Below are 24794 nucleotides of genomic sequence, written 5' to 3'. Positions count from 1 at the left end.
GGGTGGGGGTGGGGGGGTTGTTGGGAGGGGCGGGCACAGTCAGTGCGGAGCAGCGCTTTTGTTTTGCTGCCTGCGGCTCAAAGTTTGAGGACGCCGAGTGGAGCCGCTGCACCCGGGGCGCTTTTCAAATGGGAGATCCCTTCCAATTAGCATTTTGACTCATTCATATCGTAGTTTCTTTCTAATCTGGAGATCATAATTCCTGGCAAGAGGCTCATCAAACTGCAGGATTGAAACCATTGATGTGAATATTTCCATCTTTTTTGGGGGGTGGGTGGGGAGGGGGGAGGATTATCGTTTTTTAAATCATCTGCTGACTGGTGGAAATATTGTTTAAACTGTAAGTCATTAACATTGTACTTACACTTTATTCACGTTTGCACGTGTTACGCACGTGATTTTTAAACAGGTGGACCGCCTTTAACAGCTTATTACAATCTACATTTAGCCACAAAGTACTCTTGTTTCTTCGTAAATTAACGTCAAAGTCATGCTGTCTTTTTAATTGATTGAGGAAATGTGCAGAGTTGCAACATTGCAAAAAAAATGGGATTTTCTTGACTTCATTTAGAGTTGATTTCTTTCAATTTATATTCGTCCAATTTGTGAGCATGTCAGTGAAGAATCAATCACTGACTGATGATTTTTTTATGTGACATTTGTGACCGATGTGGCAGATTTCCACTAATATTTTGTAACATAAAAAACTGTTTAATAAAACGACTAATGAATTTACTTAATCTTTATAAAATAGTCAGCTATGAAGCAAAACAGACATGCTCCTCTGGGACAGGTGGGCGTCATACAACCATTGTTAAAAATATGTGGCATTTATTTTAATTTATACTTTTTATACTCTATTTACCATAGTTGTATTTAGCTTCTTTATACTTTCTTTTAATATATATATTTTTTAGTCGCACCGTGGGCCCTTGAGAGCCATAATTTCAATCGCGTATTGTAGAATTGACAATAAAAGTACCTCGTAAAACAAAATGTAAAAAAAATAAAATAAATCATATTACAGAAACATAATAGGCACACAGTTTGCTTATTTCATCACAAATTGACGTTAAAGCCCTGCTGTGTTGTTATTTAATGACAAAATAAGCATTAAAACTCCACAAAAAAAAAAAAAAAAAAAGGATTTAACTGAAGCTGTCTCCTTAAGGAACAATTGCAGTGTTTAGTGGCTCTCCTGAAAAGGTGATATTAGTAAGAATAAATCACATAAGAGCCCTAATAGAAGCCAAATCACGGCAAAAAGAGACACGCTGTACAGGACAGGTGGATGTCATAAATCCCGGCATGAAAAAAAAAAAAAAAAAAAAAGTTGTAGTCGTGGGACACCTCAGTCCAGTTTTGACAGGTTTATTTACCCGCCATCGCCTGGAACCCGTCTGATTTGTTCTAAAAGCTCCAGAGATGACAGGAGACGTGCCCTCTGACCTTTCTCTTCCCTTATTTTCAACTTTCTTTGTCCACCGAGGAGTGTTAGTGCCGCTCTGAAATGGCAGACAGTAGAATTGTGAGCGGGGTGGGTGGGAAAGTTTCAGTACATATGAGAAAAGTTTATGTTACAAGAATGTAGTCATCATATTATGAGGAAAAGGTAGTCATCAAATTAGAAAAAAGTCCCAATATTAGGAGGAAACGTCATTTTTACCTGAGAAAAGACTATTATTACAATCAAAAGTCATACGACGTGAATAAGGTCGTAGGAAGAAAGGCTTAAAATGACAAGAAAAGTCATTTTATGAGGATAAAGTTGTAATCGTATGAAAATAAAGGCAAAGCACTGAGGGGAAAAAAAAGTGGTAATAAAAAGTAGTTATCCGAATTCAGAACATTTTTACAAGAATAAAGTCGTCAAACAATGAGAAAGAAGTTGCGATATTATAGTCAATAATAATGTTACGAGAATAAAGCCATTGTACTGAGAAGAAACAAAGTTGTAATATCACATTAAAAAGTTTTCATTGAAGCCCAGCAACAAGTTTGTGAAGGAATAAATGATTGCGTGGATGATTAAAATGCACGTCCAAAGTTGCAAATAGCTGCCAATAATCACAATGTCATAATAACGCCAACCATTTTTTTTTTTTTTGGTCTTGCAGACTGTAGATGTGGAAACCTCGCGTGATGACGTCGGCGTCGTTCTACCTGCTGCTGCTGGAGGTCATCCTGGTGAGCAGCGCGGCCAGAGGTCAGTGACGTCTCGCTCGCAAAGGCGCGACGCGTCCCCACACTTTTTGCGCCGCTAAATCACGCGACGCATACTTACAGTATATACGGGGGATTGGCGGGGTCTTTTCTTGTCATACAGAAAACAATGTGAAAATACCTCCGGTCGCTAGTTGCTTCTTTTGGGGAACATTTTCCACTCGGAGGTTGAAAAAGTGGCTAATTACGGTATATCGCTCAAATGGCTACGCTGGCAACGCTTGACGACGCTTTTTGTAAACGAGCTGCTCTCTGCTTGTTCGAGGAAGCTGTGCACGTCAGCTCGCGACGATGGATGAATATTGAATTGAATTCAAATGAAAATGCTTCAGCTCCTTTCGATTACGTAGCAACCTACCTACCATCTACCCACCTAATTGCCCAGCTACCTACCAGGGAAGGTTAGCAAAATAAGTACTTTCTATGGCATTTAGGGGTACACATGGTAGCTGTGATATTTATTTTGATTTGATTGATTGATTGTTGTTTCTTGTATGAAGTGTAAAATGATGGTGATTCTGTATTTTATAAATGCTTGATTGTATTTTTCTCTGTGAAACGCGCTCTATAAGTGCAACTTAGTTACTGTTTAATTGGCGTTAGGATTGGAAAAATCGGAGCCAAAAACGGGGGCGCGCAAACGGCAAATGCGTACCGCGCGCAGTTCAGCGGACGCTAACCATCGGGCGGAAGATCACGCCGCTGGTGATTTTTCTCGCCGCAACAAAGAGGCATTTAGCGGCGGGCGGCATGCAGCCATGGGGCTCAAAGTAAACACGAGGGCCATAGATGAGATTAGAGTGTTAGTGATGTTTGCGAGGCATTTCCTTCTCCTTCGTGGAAGGCAGGCAGGAAGTGACGCCGGAAGGCAGGAAGGACGCGGTACAGCGTGAGAAAACAAACAGGAGGCCACGTGACCAGGAAAGCCCCTTTCACACTGGCTGTCTAAGCCTGATCCTTGTCCGATTCGGAAGGGAATTAGCCGGCTTCCGACTTCTTGCGAGGTTTTTCCTGGGTCAAATTTGAGCATCGGTGGCACCATTCATATCATTCACACTTTTTCTGTCAAGTATTTACATATGTTTCTTATTTAACTCCTTCTTTTTCTTAAAGCATATTGTCTATTATAATTTAGTACAAAAGAAAAAGACAGGAACCCCATAGGTAGACATGCTAACCGCAAGGCCTCCCTGATTCCACGACGAGGCTTATTAAAATGTGACAAACGTCTCTCGAAATCAATGGTGATCTTGCACCACAGAATTGAAAATCAATAGGCATCTTGCTTTGAACGTGAATAGACATTAGCGGCGCCAGCTGGGATAGGTGTAAAGCCGGACGAAAAATTGCGTGGGCAGCTGTGGAGGTCCAAAAGGCCACCATTTGCATTTTACACAAGCACGAGCAACTCAGCCTCCCTTTTAAAGTTTGCTGCCCTTTTGCTGCTTCACGTTAGCATCACTCGCTCCCTCACGGAAATACAGCGGAAGCGTTCAAGTTCAATTTGAGTGACACACTGCTAGGTTAAGGTAAGCTGCTCAGTTCAGTTTATTGTGTTCCAGGACTTTAGTCCATCGTTTCCATCGTGAACTTTTTCCTCTCATATGTACGTGTGTGTGTGTGTGTGTGTGTGTGTGTGTGTGTGTGTGAGATCACATCAGGACCCTCCCTCCTTCTCACCGGACGAGACACACTTGAACTAAAATAGCTTAACAGGTCTAAACATAGCATCAGTAATTCTGTGTTGTTAGCATGTGGTTTTGACATGGCAACTACATCGTTGCCACACGTTGCGTTTGCAAACCTTACACAATACCCTATGCAAAGTATGCTCTCTCTCTCTCTCTCTCTCTCTCTCTCTCTCTCTCTCTCTCTCTCTCTCTCTCTCTCTCTCTCTCTCTCGCTCTCTAGTTACTCGGTTAACTAAAAGGTAGGTTGGTTGGTTTGTTACTTGGTTGCTCGTTTACTTGTTGGGTGGGTTGTAAGTCAATATTTGATACGTTGAGGTAATTTGCATTAGTAATTTCTTTTACCCGTCTGTATATTCTCTGTGGAAATCTCTAATATTGAGGCCGTCTCCCACTGCAGTGAACGAGAGAGCTTACATTTGATTCAAATAGCCTTAAAAATGTCAAAAAGTCTTCAATTTGGCTTTTTTTAAGTGTAAAATGTCGACCGTGTAAGCCATCCTGATTGATTCGTTGCTTGAATAAGAGCCCCGTCCCATTACTTTTGTCCATAATAGGCTTCTTGTGTGGGTTTGTTTGTCGCTCAGCAGTCGCACTGCGGTCTGGATGTTTTCCCATAAAGACCAAACCTCAAGTCAAATATGAGATTTGGCCGACAGAATTAGAAGCTGTCTGTCATTGTTGTGGCACAGCGTGGTTGACGTGCAAACCTCCCTCGCCCCCACCCCGAAATCTGCCCTCCCTTCACCCTCGCTGCCTCAGTGCCAGCTGCTGATGTGGAATCCACACCACGGGGGGAATGTGAGAGCAGTGTGAGAGATGTGGGGGTGGGTGTATGCCGATGGGTCCGCAGAGACCACAACTCTCATGGCGCCAGATCCAGCGACCTAACTTTTTTCTTTTTTTCTCTCCCCCCCCTCATCACCATCAAATTGATAGAATTCATTTCACATGTGGAGTCACATTGCTTTGGTTGTTGGGTCAACCATTACAATCATTGCAGAAGTCCAAATTTCAATCAGAGTGCGGTATTTTCGGACAAGGAACCATATTTGGGACCTCGAGCCAAAATGGACATGGCAAGCCCGACTGTGAAATCTCACCCAACAACTAAGGAAGCTACGGATGATATTGAAAAAGTTATAATTCAATACAATGAAAGACGTGAATGTTAATCTGCCATAATGACGGCAAAGAGGAGTTTTACCTTTATGTGCAAGGAAACATAATTTGGTTGGTTATCTGAGCCAAAATGGATGTCACATGCGTAGGTTACTGTAAGGTAGTAGAACAATGTGATTAATCGTAGCCAATCAATAAATAAAGGCAATAATAACATTGTACAAAGCAATGGTTGTCGGATAGTTACTTAGTTGGCTAGTTGGTTGGTTGGGTAGTTTCTAGTTGATTGGTTAGTTAGTTGGTTGTTTGGTTTGTCACATGGCGGAGTAGTTACTGGTTTGTTACTCGGTCCATTGGGTTGTTAGTTGTTTGGTTGCTTTGTCATATGGTGGAGTGGGTACTTAGTTGGTTGGATCCTTGTTTTGTTGGGTCGTTAGGTGGTTGATTTTGTTACATGGTGGGGTAGTTACTTGGTGGAGTAGTTACTTGGTTGGTTTGTTACTTTGTCCTTTGGGTAGTTGGTTGGTTATACATTATTTTGTTGAATTGTTTCATGGTTGGATAGTTACTTAGTTGACTGGTTGGCTACCTACTTGGTTGGTTTCTTGGTTGGTGGGTTTGTTACTTTGTTGATCGCTTGGTTGGTTAGCATGTTACTTGGGTAGTTACTCATGGCTTGGTTTGTTATTTGTCGGTTCGGTAGTTACTTAGTTGTTCGGTTGCTTTATAACTTGGTTGGCTGAGTAGTTACTTACTTGATTGCTTGGTTGGGTGGTTAGCATGTTACTTGGTTGGGTAGTGACTTACAGTAGGTGTTTGGTTTGTGACCTGGTTGATTGCTTTGTTTGTTGTGTGCATGTATTATTCAGTTAGTTTTGTTAGTTAGTAGTTTGGTTAGTCATTTAGTTGTGCAGATGTGGCGAAGAAGCGGTGCCCGCGCATTAGCGGTGGACGCGGTGCTTGAGCCGTGTTAATGATTCCGCATCACACAGTGCTCAGCTCATTATTACGTGCTTGTAAGCCTCGTGTTGTACCGGCGGTGTTGTTGTCACAGCGGGACACAACGGCTCCATTCTTCATCCAGTCTTCATTCATTCTCCCGCAGACGTAATCTCCACGGCCACTTATGCGCATTAGCGAGCTCTTTGCGCCGAAGGCGAGGTCGGGGTTGTTGGGGGGAGCGTTTGACTCAGATTGTACTTCACAAAACATGCTTTTTTTGTTATTTGGAAGGCATCTCCATGCAACAACTATCCCCCAAATTTCTTGAACTCCATGTTATGAATCATTTTGGGCTTAAGTGTATGTTTCAGGTTCCAGTAGACTACTTGAATAAATCATGCTGCTACATGGAGTATTACAGTTACCATGTTGGCATGATCATCAATTCAAATGTGACATTTTTCAGAGTAGTGTTACTGCTGTGTCTGCTGCTTTGCACGATATTCCCAAGATCTCGTGACGAAATACACCGAACTGCAAACTTGAGTGTTTTTATTGTTCTCGTCCACTTTGGTGATACAAAAGCTTTCAAACATTCTTAACTGTTTACGTCAGGATGAAAGGAAAAACTACAAGCGCAGAAAGCAGGCAGACGAAGACATTAGCGCACACTGCCAAGTAGAAGTGACATGATGACTGATGTGTGTGTGTGTGTGTGTGTGTGTGTGTGTGTGTTTGCGTCCACTGTCAGTCAACACGTTTAAATGTTTTGTTTGCGTCACGTCATGTACGTCATTGTATAATGTACTCCCTGGACATAATATTTATTCTGTACCCAACTGTGAGCTAATGCCGTCAGGTACTAGTTACTTAGTTAGTTAGTCACTCAGTTAGTTATTTAGTCCTGTCATTCATTAACTCAGTCACTCAGTTAGTTAGCTTCTCAGCTAGTTGGTTGGATGATTGGTTACTTGGTTGGCTGGTTGGTTACTTATTTAGTTGGTTGTTTTACACACTTTGTTGTTAGTTGCTTGTTTCTTTGGTTGGTTAGTTTCTTGTGTCTCATTTATTGGTTGATTAATTAGTTTGTTGGTCACTTCATTAGTTGGTTAGTTTGTTGATTGGTTTAGTTGGGTGGTTGTTAGTTTGTTGATCAGCTAGTTGGTTTGCTATTGACTTGCTTTTTGTTTGTTAGTTTATTGGTTTGTTACTTTGTTGTTTTCTAACTTGGTTGGTTAGTTAGTTAGTTGGTTGGTTGGTTGCTCAGTTATTCGGTTGTGTAGTTATTTGGTTGGTCGGTGTGGTACTTGTATTTTGCTGGTTGGTTTGTCAGTTTAGCTCGTTGGTTGTTATGTTAGTTACTTGGTTGGTTAATTAGTTAAATACTACAACTTGGTTGGTTGCTTTGTAACTTGGTTGGTTAGTTGTTAGTTTGACTGAGCAAAAAGCAGACTACACCCTGGAGTGGTCGCCAGTCTGTCACAGGGCACAAATCCAGACAGAATCCCATTTAACTACCATTTAACTACCCCAACACACACACACACACACACACACACACACACTTACACAATCCCTGAGAGGGAACTAGTCAGCCGAATGTACTACCATCAGTGACTTAGGTAATTATAGATAACTGGTTCAAATTCACTGCGCAATAGTACATAGCATATAAACATCATCAGGTAAAGTGTAGTCTTTGTACAACGCTCATTGACATATACAGTAAGTACATTGTACATGCGGCACAAGTCCGCAGCCCTCGGGACGTGTGGGACAGCGTCACAGTGGGGGGTAAAGGTGAAAGGAAGCCATCATCGGACGGGACGCTTCATTAGACGGGAGAGCCGCTCTTTGTTTGGATGCTTTTAAGCTCGGCGAGACACTGAGAGGACCGGGAGGGCGGGGCTTAGGGACAAGACACACGCAGATCAACAAATGCACTCAGTCACGGCTCAGGATTTGCGAGGAATGTGGGAGGTGGGCATGGTGTGTTGGGTGCATGCGTGGAATGTCCAACTCCCCACCCAGTCAACCAGAAAACACACACACACGCGCGCACACAGGTGGTGGAGGAAACAGGAGGAAGAAGGAGGACAAAGATTTAAGACTGAACATACTGAATCATCATCACCACCTTTCAAACACGTCACGTTTTCCTCATTTTTTCCGCCTTACAGTCATCCAACATTGTAAGAATAAATATGCTTACACGGTCAGACTCACTCATGAACACAATTAGTAAGGGCGCACAAGCATGTGTTTGTCGATTTATTTTTGTTTTTGTTTGAAGGTTGAAAAGTTTAAAAATATGCAGTTGACACTTAAAAATAACGAGGCAATATGACCTTAAAATATGTTTTGGTGGGGGGGGCGCAAAATATCCATTTGAATCATTTCCCCCCCCCCCCTCATTTATTAAGAAATCAAATGACAATGACATTATTTAAACCAACTTTTTCTTTTTGTTTTTTTCAACTTCTGGGATTTGCTTTATTTCTCTTGATAACACAGCAATGCTAGGGTTACCAAAAAAGCTCAAGAAAAAGCAAAATACATGAACTTTATCCCTTGAAACTTGCTGAACTGAGGTCTCGCGCTACGTTGCGCCGTCTTGAGTCAACATGGGAGGCAACAACAGCAGGTGTGTGTGTCTGTCAGCACGTGTATGTCAATGTGTGTGTGGTGCGTCCTTGTGTGTGTGTGTGTGGCATGCGTGTATTTTTGTGGATGTGATTTTTGCATGTGTGTTTGTGTGTGTCTACCAGCATGTGTATGTCAATATGTGTGTGGTGTGTCTTTGTGTGCGTGTGGCATGTGTGTATTTGTGTGGGTGTGATTTTGCATGTGTGTGAGTGTGTGCTTGTGTAAATGATGGTGTGTGACTGTGTGGGTGGGTGGGTGTGCTAACACATGTTAATGAGTAATAGCCTTTGCCTCCAGAGAAGCTGATAAACGTCAGGTCGAGGACAGCTACACACACACACACACACACACACACACACACGCAATCACACAAATGAAATAAACACACGCTAGCTGATAACACTCACACACACTTAGACAAATACACACAGTTAAAAGCATTCTGGGGGTTGTCGGTGGTGGTCAGCTCTGGAAGATCTCCATTTGGACAAAGTTGAAGTTTGTACACAGGCGTCCAATCGGCCGTAGGATGCTCCGATTGCAATTGGAAGTTGAAGGTCAGCGTGACCACCGCTAACACATTCCCGGCTGTAACAGTGAGTTGACGCACAAATTAGGTTCCACATCTAAAATACTACAACTAAGCCACATGCGTGACCACCAAGATCACAGTGGTTAGACAAAGGCGCAACAAGGTCGAGAAGGAGTTGATGGTTAGGCACAGTTGGGCCAAGGTGAAGATAAAGACTAGACACGGGTGGAATGAGTAAGGCAAGAAGCTGTTGGTTTAGCATGTGTGGAAAAATCTGAAGGAAGGCAAGAACAAGGTAGGCAAGGAGCTGATTGGAAAACAGGTGGGACAAGGTAGCGATTATTTGAAATTGTTTAGCCAGGAAAGCCTCATTGAGATTAGAAATCCCCTTTACAAGATTGTCCTGAGGTGATTGTAAGACAGAGGTGGAACAAGCTAGTAAAGGGACTGATCGTTTTACTTAGTACGCATGGCATGGAGCTGATGGTCAGACACAGGTGAAATGAAGTAGACAAAGAGCTATTTTTAGACACAAGTGCCACAAGCTAATGGTCAGACACAGGTGGAAGAATGGAGGCAGAGGTGCCAGGTGGTGCTGATGGTAAAAACAGGTGGAATGAGGCACGCAACAAGTTTATGGCAAGACACAGGTAGAACAAACTAGTAAAGGGACTGATTGCTTCACATAGGTGGAACAAGGTAGCACGGAGATGATGACGAGACACAGGAAGGGGAAGTCAGGCAAGGAGCTGATGCTGAGACACAGGTGGAACGAGGCAGAGTTGATTGATGCAGGTGGAATGAAAATAGGCAGGGAGGTGGTGGTTCTACTCGGATGGAATGAGGTAGGCAAGGGGCTGATGTTAAGACAGGTGAAATGCGGCAGAGAAGGTGCTACATTTTCTGGTGGAACCAGATGGAGTCAGTTGGTCGGACACAGGTGGAATGAGTCAAGCAAGAAGCTGATGGTAAGATACAAGTAGAACAAACTAGTAAAGGGACTGATTGCTTCATACAGGTGGAACAAGGTAGAAAGGAACTGATGATGAGACACAGGTGGAGCTAGGTAGGTAAGGAGATGATTTTTAAATAGGTGGGACAAGGAAGGCAGGAATCTGATAGTTTGAGACCGGTGTAAAAAGGTAACGGTGATCTGATTGTGAGACAGGCTCATTGTTTGACACAGGTGGAGCTGACCTTTAGGTACAGGTAGGATAAATTACTTCCTATGCGGAGGTTTCACACAAGCGCAACGAGGTGGTTGCGGGGCTAATGGTTAGACACGGGTGGAAATATATCGTCTTTGGTTTGGCACAGGGGAAGCACAATAATGAGCAGACGGGAAATAGCAACACACCAACATGAACGCAAAAAGAATTTCGTAAATAGTCTGACCGTGCGACAAGACGACGACACAGGCGCGAGAGACTGTCTGACGTGACGACTTGAATGAAAAGCCTTGATTTCTAATCCGCCTTGTGAAAACCCTCCCCTCGCCTCCAGTGTAGCAAGGCAGGTGTGCTGCGTTGGCGCGCCACCGGCTGCTATTAGAGGAGGAAACAGCTTTTGTACATCTGTGAGGTGGCGGCCATTAGGGTTGTCAGTTTGAGTGTGTGTGTGTGTGTGTGTGTGTGTGTGTGTGTGTGTGGGCATGATGACAGCACGCCCACACACACACGTAATCACCCCCTTAGGCCTGATGTAGGCTGTCACAATGGACTAACAAGTAACAATTAACCTGTGTATGTGTGTGTGTGTGTGTGTGTCTTGAGGAGACAACTTAATGCGTAGCTGTCACTCGACAAAGACAATGTGTGTGTGCGTGCGCTTTGGCGCGTGCGCTATATACAGATGTAAACCTACTGAACAGTTCATTAGGTACACCTGGGCCATCTAGTTCATCATCATCATCATCAGTTTTGTGTGACTTTCCAACCTGACCTGATTCTTTTCCCCTTATACACACACGAAAACACACACGCAAGCACACGTAGCTCCCGTCTGGCTTCCCCGCCAACAACAACAGCGGTGTTGCGATGGACCCTCCGGAACCTTCCAAGTCCGCTGTCTATCATCGTTATTGTAGCACGGCAAGAACATTGGCAACATTTCCCTTTTTTTTTCTTCTTTCCATTTATGGCAACTTTGCGTCACACAAAACAGCCGGTCGGTCTTCAGTTTCAGGATAAAAAGCACATCAACGGAACTTCGTGCCAAAGACAGCCTAGCCCTAACTGCTATTTCATTTCAAGTATTTGTATCCATAGTTCATGAAATATATATTTTTTCCCCTTATTAACTCTAGTATATCCAAATCGTTAGCCTAATAGCATAATTGCTATTAATTTCTGTCACAATATCAGTAGAAAATATGTGCTTGCTAAAATATTTTTATTTATTTATTTTTTTTTATATAAAATAATTGTTTTCTGTGTGCTTGAATACTGTAGATTCTCAGTCATCCAGGTCATGCTAATCCGAAAAGGTAGAATCGAGGCAATTGGACTCTTCTTATTGGTTGAATTAGTTTTTTTCAATTTCCTGTTTTCCGAAAACATTCAAAAATTACTTTGGCGATTATGCTATCGGGCTAATGAAACGCGAGAAGTGAAACTAGCGGCGCCATGTCTTCCTGTCGTCAGGCTGCATCATAACACATAAAAACAGATGTGCACATACAACACGCGCGCGCGGTGCACGCACACACGCACACACACACACAGATGTGCGCTGACACACAAACATCCTTTAAGGTGCTGCAGGATGTCACGTGGAAAGGAATATAAAAGCCAAATGGACTAAACAGAATGGAAAGTTGTAAAAGGTAACTGCAACTTTCTTTCCTTTCCCACACACACACAAAGTATTAGGGGATAAAAATATCAATAAATAACAAAAGTAAGAAGATGGAAATCTTAGATGGAAAAACAGATGAATATTTGAAAAAAAAGAAAAATATCAGAAGAAAAATACTAGTGTGTTGGGGAAAAGTGTCGTGTAACGAAAGCCAAAGCAATAATCTAATAAAATATGTATTTTTTAAATCAAATCATGAAAGAAATACTATAAGAAAAATATATATTGCAAAAAATATATTTTAGTTAATGCGTTAATTAGTTTAAGAAATATATTATACATACAGTATATATTAAAACATGAGAGACTGAAGATGAAAAAGATGAAAATCTTTCAAATAATATAAAATATTAGCTGAAAATACGTTTTACAAAAATGTTCGAAAAATATGAAAATATTAGACAAAAATATGAAAACATAGATGGAATATAAAAGAATCAGACAAAAATCCTTGATACTCCAAAATATATGTAAAATACATAAGTATTGAATAAAAACACTCAATATTACACACAATTGTACTAAAACACTGGACAAAAACGTTTAAATAATAGATGCAATTGTTTTAATTGATTTAAAAAAGGTTTAGACCTGAAAAATTTTTTTAAATACGAGATTTTATTTTTTATTTTAATTTTTTTACTGAGGCGCCATAAAGCCAAAATTACATCCCAAATACTAGAAAAGGTTGGTTTGGTAAAATATGGCACCTTTAATGATCTCTCACAATGAGAGCTCGGACTCTCCTTCTAAATCCCCATTCGCTATTCGTCAATAACAAATATTTCCGATTCAGAATCGAATTGGTACTCCTTGTGTTCCAAAATAAATGTCCAACAAATGAAAAATCAAATTTGATGATTTGAAAACTATTAATTGAACCCGTGAAGAGAGTACCCCGGCAGGTTTTGGCTGTCGCTTCTCCCTCCCGAAAAGTTTTCTTTTTTTCGCTTAAAATGCCTTACTTTAACCGGGATCCCTCGCTGTACCGTGGCCAAAGATAGAACCCGTGTTGGTTTTGTGCCTGTCCATGCTCTAAATCCTCGCCGCCTTGACCCGAGCGGCCGCCCTTTTAGCTAGCCGGCTGGCTACCTAGCATGCTGGTTACCTCCCCGGCTCTCGTCATCTTTCACGCTGTGTTGGAGAAACCTTCTCCCGTTCATTCTGCCGTGGAAGCCGTCCACCTGGGCGGTGGCTCATGTGGTCCTTGGGGGGCGGGGGGGGGGCCTGCTCTATACCATAAATATTCTTATTACAAGAATGAACATTTGAAACGGTATTTACAGTAAGTTACCAGTACGTAGAAAAATGTTGTTTATCTACACACACACGGTCACACACACGATCAAAGAAAAGAGGAGATGACATCAGTTTCCCTTGAGGAGGTTGACGTTCTGTTTTCTCTTCACTGGCGGGAGAGGTGAACTGTCCAAAATCGAGCGGTTCACCGAGAGGTCCTGCTCCTGTGAAGCTTAAGTATGTGTGAGAGAGAGAACGTGTGTGTGTGTGTGTGTGTGTGCGCGCGTGTGTGTGTGTGTGTGTGTGTGTGTGTGAATCACTCCGGAGCGATAAAGTGGTGATATACGACTCGGCCAGAGAAGGAGAGTGTGAATGAGCTTGACGAGGGGAGTGATGTGGAGGAACAGCCTCAGAGGGTCATGTCGTTTAAGGGGGGACTCCAAAGGGGGACGGGGGTGGTTGAGGCGCGGGATTGGGGGGGGGGGGCTGTCGGTGGGGATGAGATTTCAATCTGTTGGACGCGGGGAAGAAAACGGCAAAAAGAACAACATGTGGAGGGGAGCGTTGGGGAAAAAACAAACACACACACAAAAAAAGGGGAAAGCAGTGCCTGGAAATATACAGTTAGCATTAGTTTTAGACAGTGAGATGAATACAAATATTACACAAAAATATTTTTTTCACAACTATTTCAAAATATGACTAAAATATTACACGAAAATATTCAAAACAATAGCAAAATATGAAACAAAAAGATAAAACAATGGAATATTAGACACGCATACCTATAAGATACACAAATATTAGACACGAGCATTTTAAAAAAAATTACAATAATAGTTAAATATACTGCTACGGGTATCTAAAAATAATAAAACAAATATTAGCTTCAAATATTTAAAAAAAATGACAAAATCATGAAACAAAATATTAGACAAATATTTTAAAATGGTACTCAATTAGTCACTCAATTCAATTACAAAAATACTAGTCAGAAATATAGAAAAATATACAGAAATATTTAACAAAGATATTTGAAAATTAAAAAAACCCAGAAAAATACTAAAATATTTGACAAAAAGTACACACTTATTATAAAAAATGAAAAATATTAGCCCTCCCCCCCCCCCAAAAAAAAAAAAAATACTAGGACAGAAATACCAAATATAAATTAAAAATACAGAAATACTTGAAAATAATCCAAAGTAAATAGAGGACATTTTCCTTAATACAGAAGTAAGTAGGCGTGTCACTTTACATCATGGCTTGACCACTGCATTAGCACTGCTGATGCTTGATCTATCGAGATCGCGTACGAGGCATCTGTGTGCTTTTCAAATTTATATGTATAAAATACAGACAGTTTAGACAAACAATACGACAACAAAATTTGCCATTTTCTTAAATCTGGATTGATTCGTTAAAAACGGTGAACAGGAAGTTGCACACAAAAACAAAACGAACTTTCCTTGGTGGAGGTATCACGTGTGCTCATTCAGCTTGTGCGCCTCCTCCGCTGCAGATAAAATAAACTCCGCTGGGATCCAACGAAAGCAAAGCGGGATATTTCTGCGCACAGTATTTTCTCATTAATAACTCATCATTTTACTCACACGCACTCACACAGTGAGCTATTTTGGAGAGCGGCGAGAGTTTTGTGAGCAAACTCGGTTGCTTTATTTAGGAAGCTTCCATGTCAGCGTGTTGGGCTATTGTTGAAGGAGTCGTGAGAAGACGCCACCCTTGCCTCCCCTGCTTCCTTCTCCTTCTCTTCCTGTCCTCCGCTGTATTTTATCCACCCCCCCCCCCTTTAAACTTTATTTTTTCCAGCCTCCCACTCCCACTCCCTAAAATTCCGCCATCGTTTAGTCAATACTCTTTGATTTCTTTCTTTCTTTATTTTTTTAAGCGACAGTAAGCGATTATGTGTAGGCGCCCCCTGCAGTTAAGTACAAAATGAGCTACCGAGAACTACAGTGGGTTAACTTCATTTTTGTCATTTTGCAGGAGAGTGAATTAGTTTTATGATTATTTATTATTTTTTCATTTTCTGTCCTGCAATTTTTGAATGAAAAATTAAAATACATTAATATAATACAACAATAAGTATATAAATATTAGAATAAAGAATTGAATGAAACCATAAGTCCATTAAAACCAAAATATAAATGTTTAGATACTGTAAATAGAAATACAGCAATTTTTGAAAGAAAAACTACAAAATTATTTTTCTTAAATACTGAAATGCAGAAATATTAGATGTAACTTACACAATTAGAAAAATGAACAAAAAATACAAAAGTATTGGACAAGATTTCAAAACAGATGAAAAATACAATACATACACACTTCTCAAATATTAGACAGAATGTAAATGTATTTTAAAAAGTATAAACTGAAACAAATATTAGTTAAAAATAAATAAGTATAAAACTACCAAATATTAAATGAGGTATGAACAAATGTGAGATAAAAATGCAAACAAATTTTTTTCAAATAATACATAAAATAGCTGTCCAAAATAAAAACATTTGACAAAATAATGGCAAAATATCCCACAAAAATATTAAATGAATATTCCACAAGTAATAGATAAAAATACAAAAATGTTTGACAACATTTTTTAAAAAGAATCATACAACAATTGATGAAAAAAATACCCACATTTTAGAAGAAAATACTCCAATATTTGGTAAAATGTTACAAAAACATTTGACGGAAAATATTAAATGAAGAATACACAAATGTTAGATAAAAAAGCAAGAATATCAAGCTAAAAGTATTAAATGAAGAATACACAAATATTAGAGAGAAAAAAACGCTTTAATACCTGAAAACATTTCTGAGAAATAATGGAAAAATATTACACAAAAAATAGTTGACAAAAAAAACCCAAAAGTATATTGCATGAAAAGTACACAAATATTTGAAGGATTTAAAAACATACAAAATAGCTTAAAAATCTAACTATTATACTGTAGGGGAACTTTAACGAGTGACATGACCTGAAATTTGTATTATGAGTACTTGTTGTGCGTAATGTCTTTGATGTTACATTGTTCAAAAGGTCCCCAACGCTCATGTGTCTCTCCATCCAGGTCCGCCCAGGGTGTCGGAGCGCGTGTCCCACCGCCAGAGCGTGCGCCTGGGCCGCACGGCCAAGCTGCCGTGCCCCGTGGAGGGCGACCCTCCGCCGCTCATCATGTGGACCAAGGGCGGCCGCAACATCCACAGCGGCTGGACGCGCTTCCGGGCGCTGCGGCACGCCCTGCGCATCAAAGAGGTGGAGGCGGACGACGGCGGCGCGTACGTCTGCAAGGCCACCAACGGATTCGGCAGCGTCAGCGTCAACTACACGCTCATCATCATCGGTGAGTGAGTTTTTCCATTCCTATGACATTTCGGGGAGCGCATGGTAGCTCCCGTATGCATTATTGTCATCTGGATTATGAGGGCGTCTTTTGCAAAATTTCCATCCCGTAAGGGGTCCCTGAACCCGAAATGTTTGAGACGACAATGACCGCCAGATGTTCGAGTCGTTTTTTTTTAATGCGATGGTGTCATTACATCACATCACCCCAAGATGGGACTTACGGTAATTATAACAACTACATTCAGCGTAATGGTAAGTTGCATTTTTCATATTTAGTTTTTATTTGTTTCTATGTCAGTCTGAGAAAAATATTGCTTCACGCCAAACTGGTTTGTGGTGCAGAAAAAGATTGCGAACCACCGAGCTAGCGGAACAGCATTTAACTGTTCTGCCCGTCACTATGCGTCGCTGCTATCTAAATGTTGCGCCTACACGTAAACAACATAGCTGCAAATGGCACGCATGCATGTACAAGCACTCCGGATGTGTGTGTGTGTGTTTGGGGGCGTGGCTTCGGGGTGACAACAGCTGCCATATTGGACATGCAGGCGTACAGCTGCTGTCTTGGTTGCTTGTTAGCCTGGACCCATCGCCTGGCCTATTCTTTTTCTTGTGTTGTCCTTCTATTATAATAATACTACTACTAATAATAATAATCATAATGAGCCTGATTAACTCTTCCAAATCTCAGCCCGACCATTTATTCTTCCCTCTTCTGTTTGTCTCGCTCTCTCTCCTCCGACCGCCGTTTCATTCCTGTCGATATTATCTCAGTTTTGCATCGCAGCGTCCGCTGGCTCACCGCGTTTTTGTCGGAAGCGTGCGTGCGTTGCGTGCGCGCACATGGGAACATGGCAGACCCAAGTTGTGCGAATGCTGAAGTGCCAATTCAGAACATCCGGGGGTCCAGTTTTCCACATTCCAAAAATTCTCCCTTTCCCCACAATTTTTTCACATTCCGTAGACTCTCGACAACAAAGTTCCTCATCTTTTGTATTCCAACTTCAAAGTGTTCATCTTCACCAAATTCCACAACTTTCACAGTAGAATTGTCAAATTACGAGACATTTCGCATCATCTCCTGGTTCCCCTTTTTCGCAACCGGTTCAAGCCATTCTTCAAATCATTCCCCAACATTCCGAACATTTCAGGAACTATTCACCACATTCCCCAAAGTCCCGCATTTTCCACAATAACAATGTAAATGTAATGAATTTCTTCCACATTTCTTGACTCATTCAAACCATCCCAACTTCAACTTGATATTGCAAAATTCCCATATTTTTCACAATAAACACGTTACACATTTAGCTCCTTCTCCATTTCTTGATTAATTCAAACTTCAAACAATTCAAACCAAAAAAAAAAGAAGGAAGCAGTTTGCGAGGATTTATCAGCTGGCCCGCAACGCACGACATGTGCTTGGAACCGTCGCGACATGAACAGTACAAGCAGAGACAGTCCGAGCCGGTCCTGAAAGCGTCGCACCTCTTACAGTGCATCCGCAAAAGTATTCGCAGCGCCGAACCTTTTCCACATTTCGGTACGTTACAGGCCTTTCCCAAAATGGATGATACTTATTCCTAAAATTCTGCACACAACGCCGTTAAAAGTATGTTTGTTCAGCGCGCCGCGATGCGATGTTGCGGGTAGAATTTGGAGGACGAAATGATCGTATTCAATTTCGGCGTTAAGGCTGTCACATAAAATGTTGGGGAAAGTCGAACCCTGCGGATGCTGTCCAGATGCGCCGTAGAATTGTTGCTTCGGTCTACGAGTTGCGCTTTATGCTTTTTCCAGCTGACGTTGTCCCAAGTGAGACTGCAGCTGTCCACTGGATAAAAACCAACATGTGGGATCAGGTTGCAGATCGATGAACATTACCAGCGCTCCGTACTTTCCACTTTTTGTCCTTTTTAATAGCTCAATGATCCAGTTCCTTCGTCCCTCTTTGAAACATCCGTCTGTTCTTCAGTCTTTCAAGTCGGACTGTCCGAGGAGTTCCTTCGTTTTACCGTCCACCGTCCCTCCAAACGACCCTCTTCCGGTTCTTTGGGCTTTCAGTCTCTTGGTGTTACATCATCCTTTTTATACCTCTATTCCTGTCCCATAAGTCCTTCACCCCTCCTTTATCCAGGTCCAGTCCTTCTGACCCCAATTCCTTGTTAGCGCTAGAGTCCAGTTCCTTCACCTTACTAACTACCATCCCTCCAAACAATCACCCGCCGGTTCTTCGGGCTTTCAACCCCTCGGTGTCTTGTCCCTTTATATCTAAATCCATCTGTCCCCCATCCCTTCAGGTCTTTAGTCCTTCTGTCTCTCTGCCTACAGGCCCTTAATACCTGAATAGTCCAGTTCCTTCGTTCTACCATCCACCATCCCTACAAACAGTCCAACGTGAGTTCTTCATGCTCTCAATCTCTCGGAATCCCAACCTTTTATACCTCCGCCCATGTCCCTTCACCCTACGTCCGTCATCCAGGTTTTTAGTTCTTCCGTCCTTCTGTCTCCAGGTCCTCAATACCTCTGTTTCTCACCTTCGTCATCCCTCTTTCTTTTTTTCCCCGACTCTCAAGTTTCTTCGTTTTATGAATTGAAATATCTGCTGCTCGTCCGATGCAAAAGGTGGCCATGGTTTGCAGGCTAATTGCTATGAGTCATGCGCTCGCATATGCGCGTGCGCACACACACACACACACACACACACATCTGCAGAAACGTATGGGTATGTGTGTGTGATTGTGCAGTGCATAGAAAGCAGCTCAAATAACCCGACCTCACTTTGTCATGCAGTCACCTTCTAACAAGCCGAGTGGACCATCTGGACCGCTCTCCACTGTGTGTGTGTGCGTGGGGGTGCATGTGCGCGTGCGCGCATGCGTGTGTATTCACTATGACGAGCAGCGAATTCTTGCGCTCAGGTTACACGTGGTGCTGCCCTCGCTAATGGCAGAAAAATGCAGCGAGCGAACATTTTTTTTTTTTTTTTTTTTTTTTTTTTTTTTTTTTTTTTTAAGCGCTGGAGCCAAACACACACACACATTTATTTTGTTACGTTTGTTCATGTCTCAGTGTGACATTGATTGTTTTATTTCCTTAGCCAAGCCAGGCGAGAGGTTGTGTTTTTAATGACTGTGGGTTAGTTAGTTATTTAGTTCCGTTACATTCCGCTTGCATGGAGACACGTTACCACCCGAACAGCACTGGTGTGGTTCTTGATATTTAAAAAATTTTTTTTTTTTTTTTTACTCTGTTCTTGACTGGTTCCTGACTTCTTTTTGCCTGCTTTTTGACTTCTTCTTGCTGAGCTTCTTGGCTTGATTGTTACTGGTTTTTGATTTGTTTTTTTCCTGGATTTTTGACTTGTTTTTAAATGGTTCCCAACATGGTTCTTGTCTTGATTTTTGACATGGTTATTGACTGGTCTTTGCCTGTTTTTTTTTTTTTTTAACTGTTCTTCGACTTGTTATTTGACCCGGTTCTTGAATCAGTTTTTAATTGGTTCTTAACTTGGTTCCTTCCCCCCCCCCCTACCGTAAAAGACGTGGTACTAATCTAACGCTACTTTTTTCCAGCTTCGAGCGGCTGCGGTGCCGACACCGGCACCGGCTCAGTGTGAAAGGGGGGCTAGTGCGGTTGTAGTCTCGGAAGCGGGCACGGGGCCCCTGTAGCGGGTCAGAGGCGGTCCCCGCGGGCGGAAATCCTGGAGCCACCGTGACGACGGCAAGATGTAAACATGCCGGCTTCTATGAAACAAAGCGCGCAGGCCGAGTCACATTTCACATGATGTTTTTTGCGAGCGGAATGAAGGCAACGTTGTATGTCGGCGCACACGCGCGCACACACGCGGACGCTTTGACTCAACACGCTTCTCTGGGTGAACGAGGGGGGTCAGACCTCCATTTCACGCCTGTCTGTCCCACATCCTCTGGTTCTGCCTCGTTTCACCGCCGCTAAAAGAGACGGCAGGCAGGGCTGGGAGAAAAGAAGAAAAGAAGTCAAGAATGGACTTATTTTATTGAATTTTTTTGCAGAACCTTCTGCAGTAGATGGCATCACGTGACGAACGCTAAGCACAGACGCTCGAGTTGGTCGATACTGTCCCTAATCGAAGCTGCTGGATCAGCACTGCAAATGCGGTCGAAAACAGTTGAGCGGAAATAGCGTTAGCTCATTTCGGTTCAAATGCTTTGTGCGTTATTTTACGACGAAGCCGAGCGTATCTTGTATGAGCAATTGGTATAGAATCGTATTTTCTTCCTCTTCTTTGGAGAGCAACAGGAGAGAAAATGCTTGAACATCCTTAGCCACGTACTTTTTAGTTTCGTCACATGCTCATTCATTGCCATGCACGTTCTCATGAGAGAATATTTGCAAAAAGAAAAGAACGTCCATCAGCGTGAACATAAAATATCTTGTGTTTGTAGTGTATTCAATTGAATAGAGGCTGAAAAAGATTTGCAAATCATTCTATTTAGTTTTTAGTCACCTTCTAAACAGCATCCCATTGGGTGCTTGTCTAAAAGGAAGGAAAAGATGCGGGTCGGGGGCGCTGTGTCTGATCACAGCACGTCCTTGCGAATGGACAGCTTAGTGGCTATTATGCAGCCCGGAGGATTAGACGTGCTAAGCTATTGTTCGCGACATACACCCACACAAAATCATTTCTCAGCGGAACCTTTAAGTGGAACACCCCTGAGGTTGTTCAATTTGGGCAAAATAAGCACAGAGTGAAATCTCAGCATTCAACGAGCATTCGCGCGGTCGACTCCGGACGTTTTCTTGCGATTGTTACGTGAGGTGAGCGGCCGTGTGTCTCTCATTAGTCAAGTTCAGATCTCGATTTTTATACTCATTTTTTTCCCCCTAAAATTGGTCAATTCAAATGTGCTATCTCAGTTAGGAATGATTTGAATTGAATCATTGTAAATGATAAAACAAACATTAGTATGAAATAGATGTTTGGTAATATATATTTAAATTAATGATAATTTATATAAAAAAATATAATTATTTTAAGGATAGAGTAAATTATTTTACATTTTTTACCATTGCATATTTTAAATACTTTTTTTTTTGTTTATAATTCAAAGATAATTTGAAAATAAACATAATTGAATGAGTTAAACATAGTTTAGTTAATTATAATTAAATTAGAATTACTAACATTTAAAAAGAGTGAATTATTTTATTATTAATATAATCCATTTTTACATTATGGTTTACATGCCTTTATTATTTTCTATTCATTTATCTCACTCAATTATTTGATTTATTGTAAATAATGAAAGAAAAATATCAAAATAAACTAAACCAACTTAAATTACATATATATGTATATATATTGCACATTCAACAATGTTGAAAATTGGTAAGTTATAATGAAATGAATTATGACGAACACAATTTAAATCATTTTACAAAAACTATTTTAAACGTGTATTTCTTTCATTTTATTTCTTTTCCCATTTTGTATTCATTGTTGCAGAACAGTTGATATATTTATTGTAAATGATCAAATACAAAATATTAAAGCATTTAAAACATAAAATGTTATAGTTTATACATGTATAAATAATTGGTAATGTACAAAATATATATAATGATACCATCGTATTAAAATGAGCTATTTCACATTTCTTTTTAACCTCCTCTACAAATCACTTGGCCCATGTGTTTTTAAAAATAAAATGTTGCCCTTAAGCTAAAAAAAAAAAAAAAAAAAAAAAAAAACGTCTGCGCTTTTTGCTATGAACAGCGGTTCACTTTGTTTTCTACTTGTATTGGGGAAATTTTGTTCCACTGTCCTTGACTAAGCGACACACTGGCTTTGAGCACACACCCACGCGCACGCGCGCACACACACACACACACACACACACACACACACACACAATCGAGTCGTCTATTGACAGTCTCTCATCCTCTCGAGGAGTTTTCTCCTCATTAGTGCAGAGATTGAGTGTGCTGCTTCTATTGTGTCATGCGGCCGCCGCGCTCCTCCACCGAGACGCTCCCGGTGGACAATTAGCCAACAAGACGAAGCTGGAGGAGAAGAGGGCGAAGAGTGCGGAACGATGAAGAAAAGAGCCCGTTTGAAGTTTTACAAACTTTTGTCGGCATCCATCAAAGAGCTCTTCTCCTCCTCCTCCTCCTCCTCCTCCGTCTTGTTCACCTCTTTTGTAGGATGCTTTTTTTGTCTCCTAACGACATTTACGGGCCAAGTGTTGCAGAGGCACCAAAAACTGTAGGGGGGCGCCCCCTCTCGCCTGCGTACAGCTCAAGAAAAGCTAAACAAAACAGCCATGGGTTATTGTTTTCTAGCCAAATCTAATGTTGTTACAAACATTTTTAGAGAGGAAATGTTCATGTTAAATGGTATTTAATTTTATTCCATTCTTTGTATTTGGTTAAATATACATTTAGTACACTAAGGTAAAACAAAAAAAACAAAAAAAAAACGAATTCAGTTTGTTTAAAGATAGATATATGGGTAATATATAATCGTTCTTTTTAAATAAAATGTATGTTCATATATTTTCTTTAATCTTGTGAAAATATTGGGGAAAGAAATTGTGAAAAAAAACTCATGATACTAAAAATGAATTGTTTGGAGATGGCTTAATTGTTTTTTGTTTTTGCTTAGTTTTTTTAAAATAAATTAACAAAGTATAGAGTAAATATTCATATTGAACCCATTTATATGTAGGGGGGGGGGGGGGGGGGGACACAGTTGAGGTGGCTAGGGGATAAAAACAATTTGTAAGGTCACTGCCAGGACACCTACACCAAAATTGAAGAAGCCGCAGAGATTTCTTGTCTTTGTGTCCTACACCGGACAGCAATCTGCCGTATTCTTCATATGGCGTATAGAAAAGTGGTCAGGGAAGTTAACAAGAGGCCTACGACAACATCGAAGGATCTGCTGAACATTCTGGTACGTAGTGGCTAATGTCCTACACGTGACAACCGTCGCCTCTATTCATTTGTTGTGTAACACTAGAAAATTACTCAGGAAGGCTGCCAAGAGGCCCATTGGAGCATCGAAGGAGCTTGTGTTCTATACATGACAACAATCTACTGTTTTCCTCATATAGAAAACTGGCTAATATCCTACACGTGACTACAATCTCCCATATTTTTCATCCAGGATAGTACACCGTTCTTGTCAGGGAGGCTGGCGTGAGTAGTAGTAGTCTTTGCAGTAAGGGTTTGTGTGGAGCAAAGTCGAGTCCTGGCGTTGCGGCGATGAGCGCCTGGCTTTAGATTTGACGTTGTTGTAAAGAGTTGCTGATCAAAGAAAAGTTGTCAGCGTGACGCCTGGCACTGCGGCATGCCAACGCGTCTTTGAAGTTTAAAACCAGGGCCGCGCATTCCCGATGAGACGCGCTCACGCAGTACATGCACGGGCAATCACGGAAGCCGACGCGCGCACTTGTGCAAACACGCACTTGTGTTATTGTTGACACTTGAGAGGCTTTGAAATGTGCTCGAGTGTGTTGGACCCGTGCCCGCCTTGCGCCACTTAAGACTGATTCTTTTGCCACTTAGCCTCAGGTGATGGCTAACATGGCGATGTGCCCGCTACGAGCGCGGCGGACTCGCTGCGCTAATTGACAACGTTACTAGTAGCCATCCGCTAGTCTTCATGATAACAAAAACCACTGCGGTGTTGCCACACCACTGGCTGGTGTCCTACATGTGACAACAATCTCCTCTGTTTTTCCTCAAGTGCAGCATGTAGAAAAGTGGACAGGAAGGCTGCCAAGAGGCCTACGGCAACATGGAATGTACTGAAGGAATATCTGGCGAGTACTGGCCGGTGTCCTACACGTGACAACAATCTCCCATATTCTTCCGACAGTATAACATATAGAAATGCGGTCAGGGAGCCCTGCGGCAACATCAAAGGAGCTTTGGGAGAGTCTGGCAAGTGCTGGATGCGGCCTACGTGTGACAACAATCTCCCATATTCTTTACATCGTAGCATAAAGAAAAGCGGTCAGGGAGGCTGCCAAGAGGCGGGGGGGAGCAACGGGGCGTTGATTAGAAGTTGAAAGCGGTACGTGCGTTCAAAGGCGGTGGGCGCGTGGCGGCGACGCGGAAGATTGTTTGATTCCAGCGCTGCCTTGATGTGCGCTTGAGTTACACAGGCGGCAGCTGACACACGCAC

General features: G+C 41.6%; 1 protein-coding gene across 2 annotated transcripts in view; it reads left to right on the top strand.

The window, feature by feature from the left end:
- The first annotated feature begins 88 nt into the window (after positions 1-88).
- Positions 89-24794, top strand: part of fgfrl1a (fibroblast growth factor receptor like 1a) — a 37660-nt gene continuing 12954 nt past the window's right edge. The window contains exons 1-3 of one of the 2 annotated variants that reach the window (XM_061686335.1): positions 89-244; positions 2118-2206; positions 16347-16619. In XM_061686335.1, coding sequence (XP_061542319.1) covers positions 2125-2206; positions 16347-16619 — 355 coding nt within the window. In that variant the 5' untranslated portion in view covers positions 89-244; positions 2118-2124. Of the gene's footprint in view, positions 245-265; positions 341-2117; positions 2207-16346; positions 16620-24794 lie in introns of those variants that run through there. The other variant, XM_061686334.1, reaches the window with a different exon arrangement.

The sequence above is a fragment of the Phycodurus eques genome, chromosome 9 (genome assembly GCF_024500275.1).
Source record: "Phycodurus eques isolate BA_2022a chromosome 9, UOR_Pequ_1.1, whole genome shotgun sequence".
NCBI classification, from domain to species: domain Eukaryota; kingdom Metazoa; phylum Chordata; class Actinopteri; order Syngnathiformes; family Syngnathidae; genus Phycodurus; species Phycodurus eques.
Note: the sequence above shows the minus strand (reverse complement) of the source record. Positions and strands in the feature narration are given on the sequence as shown.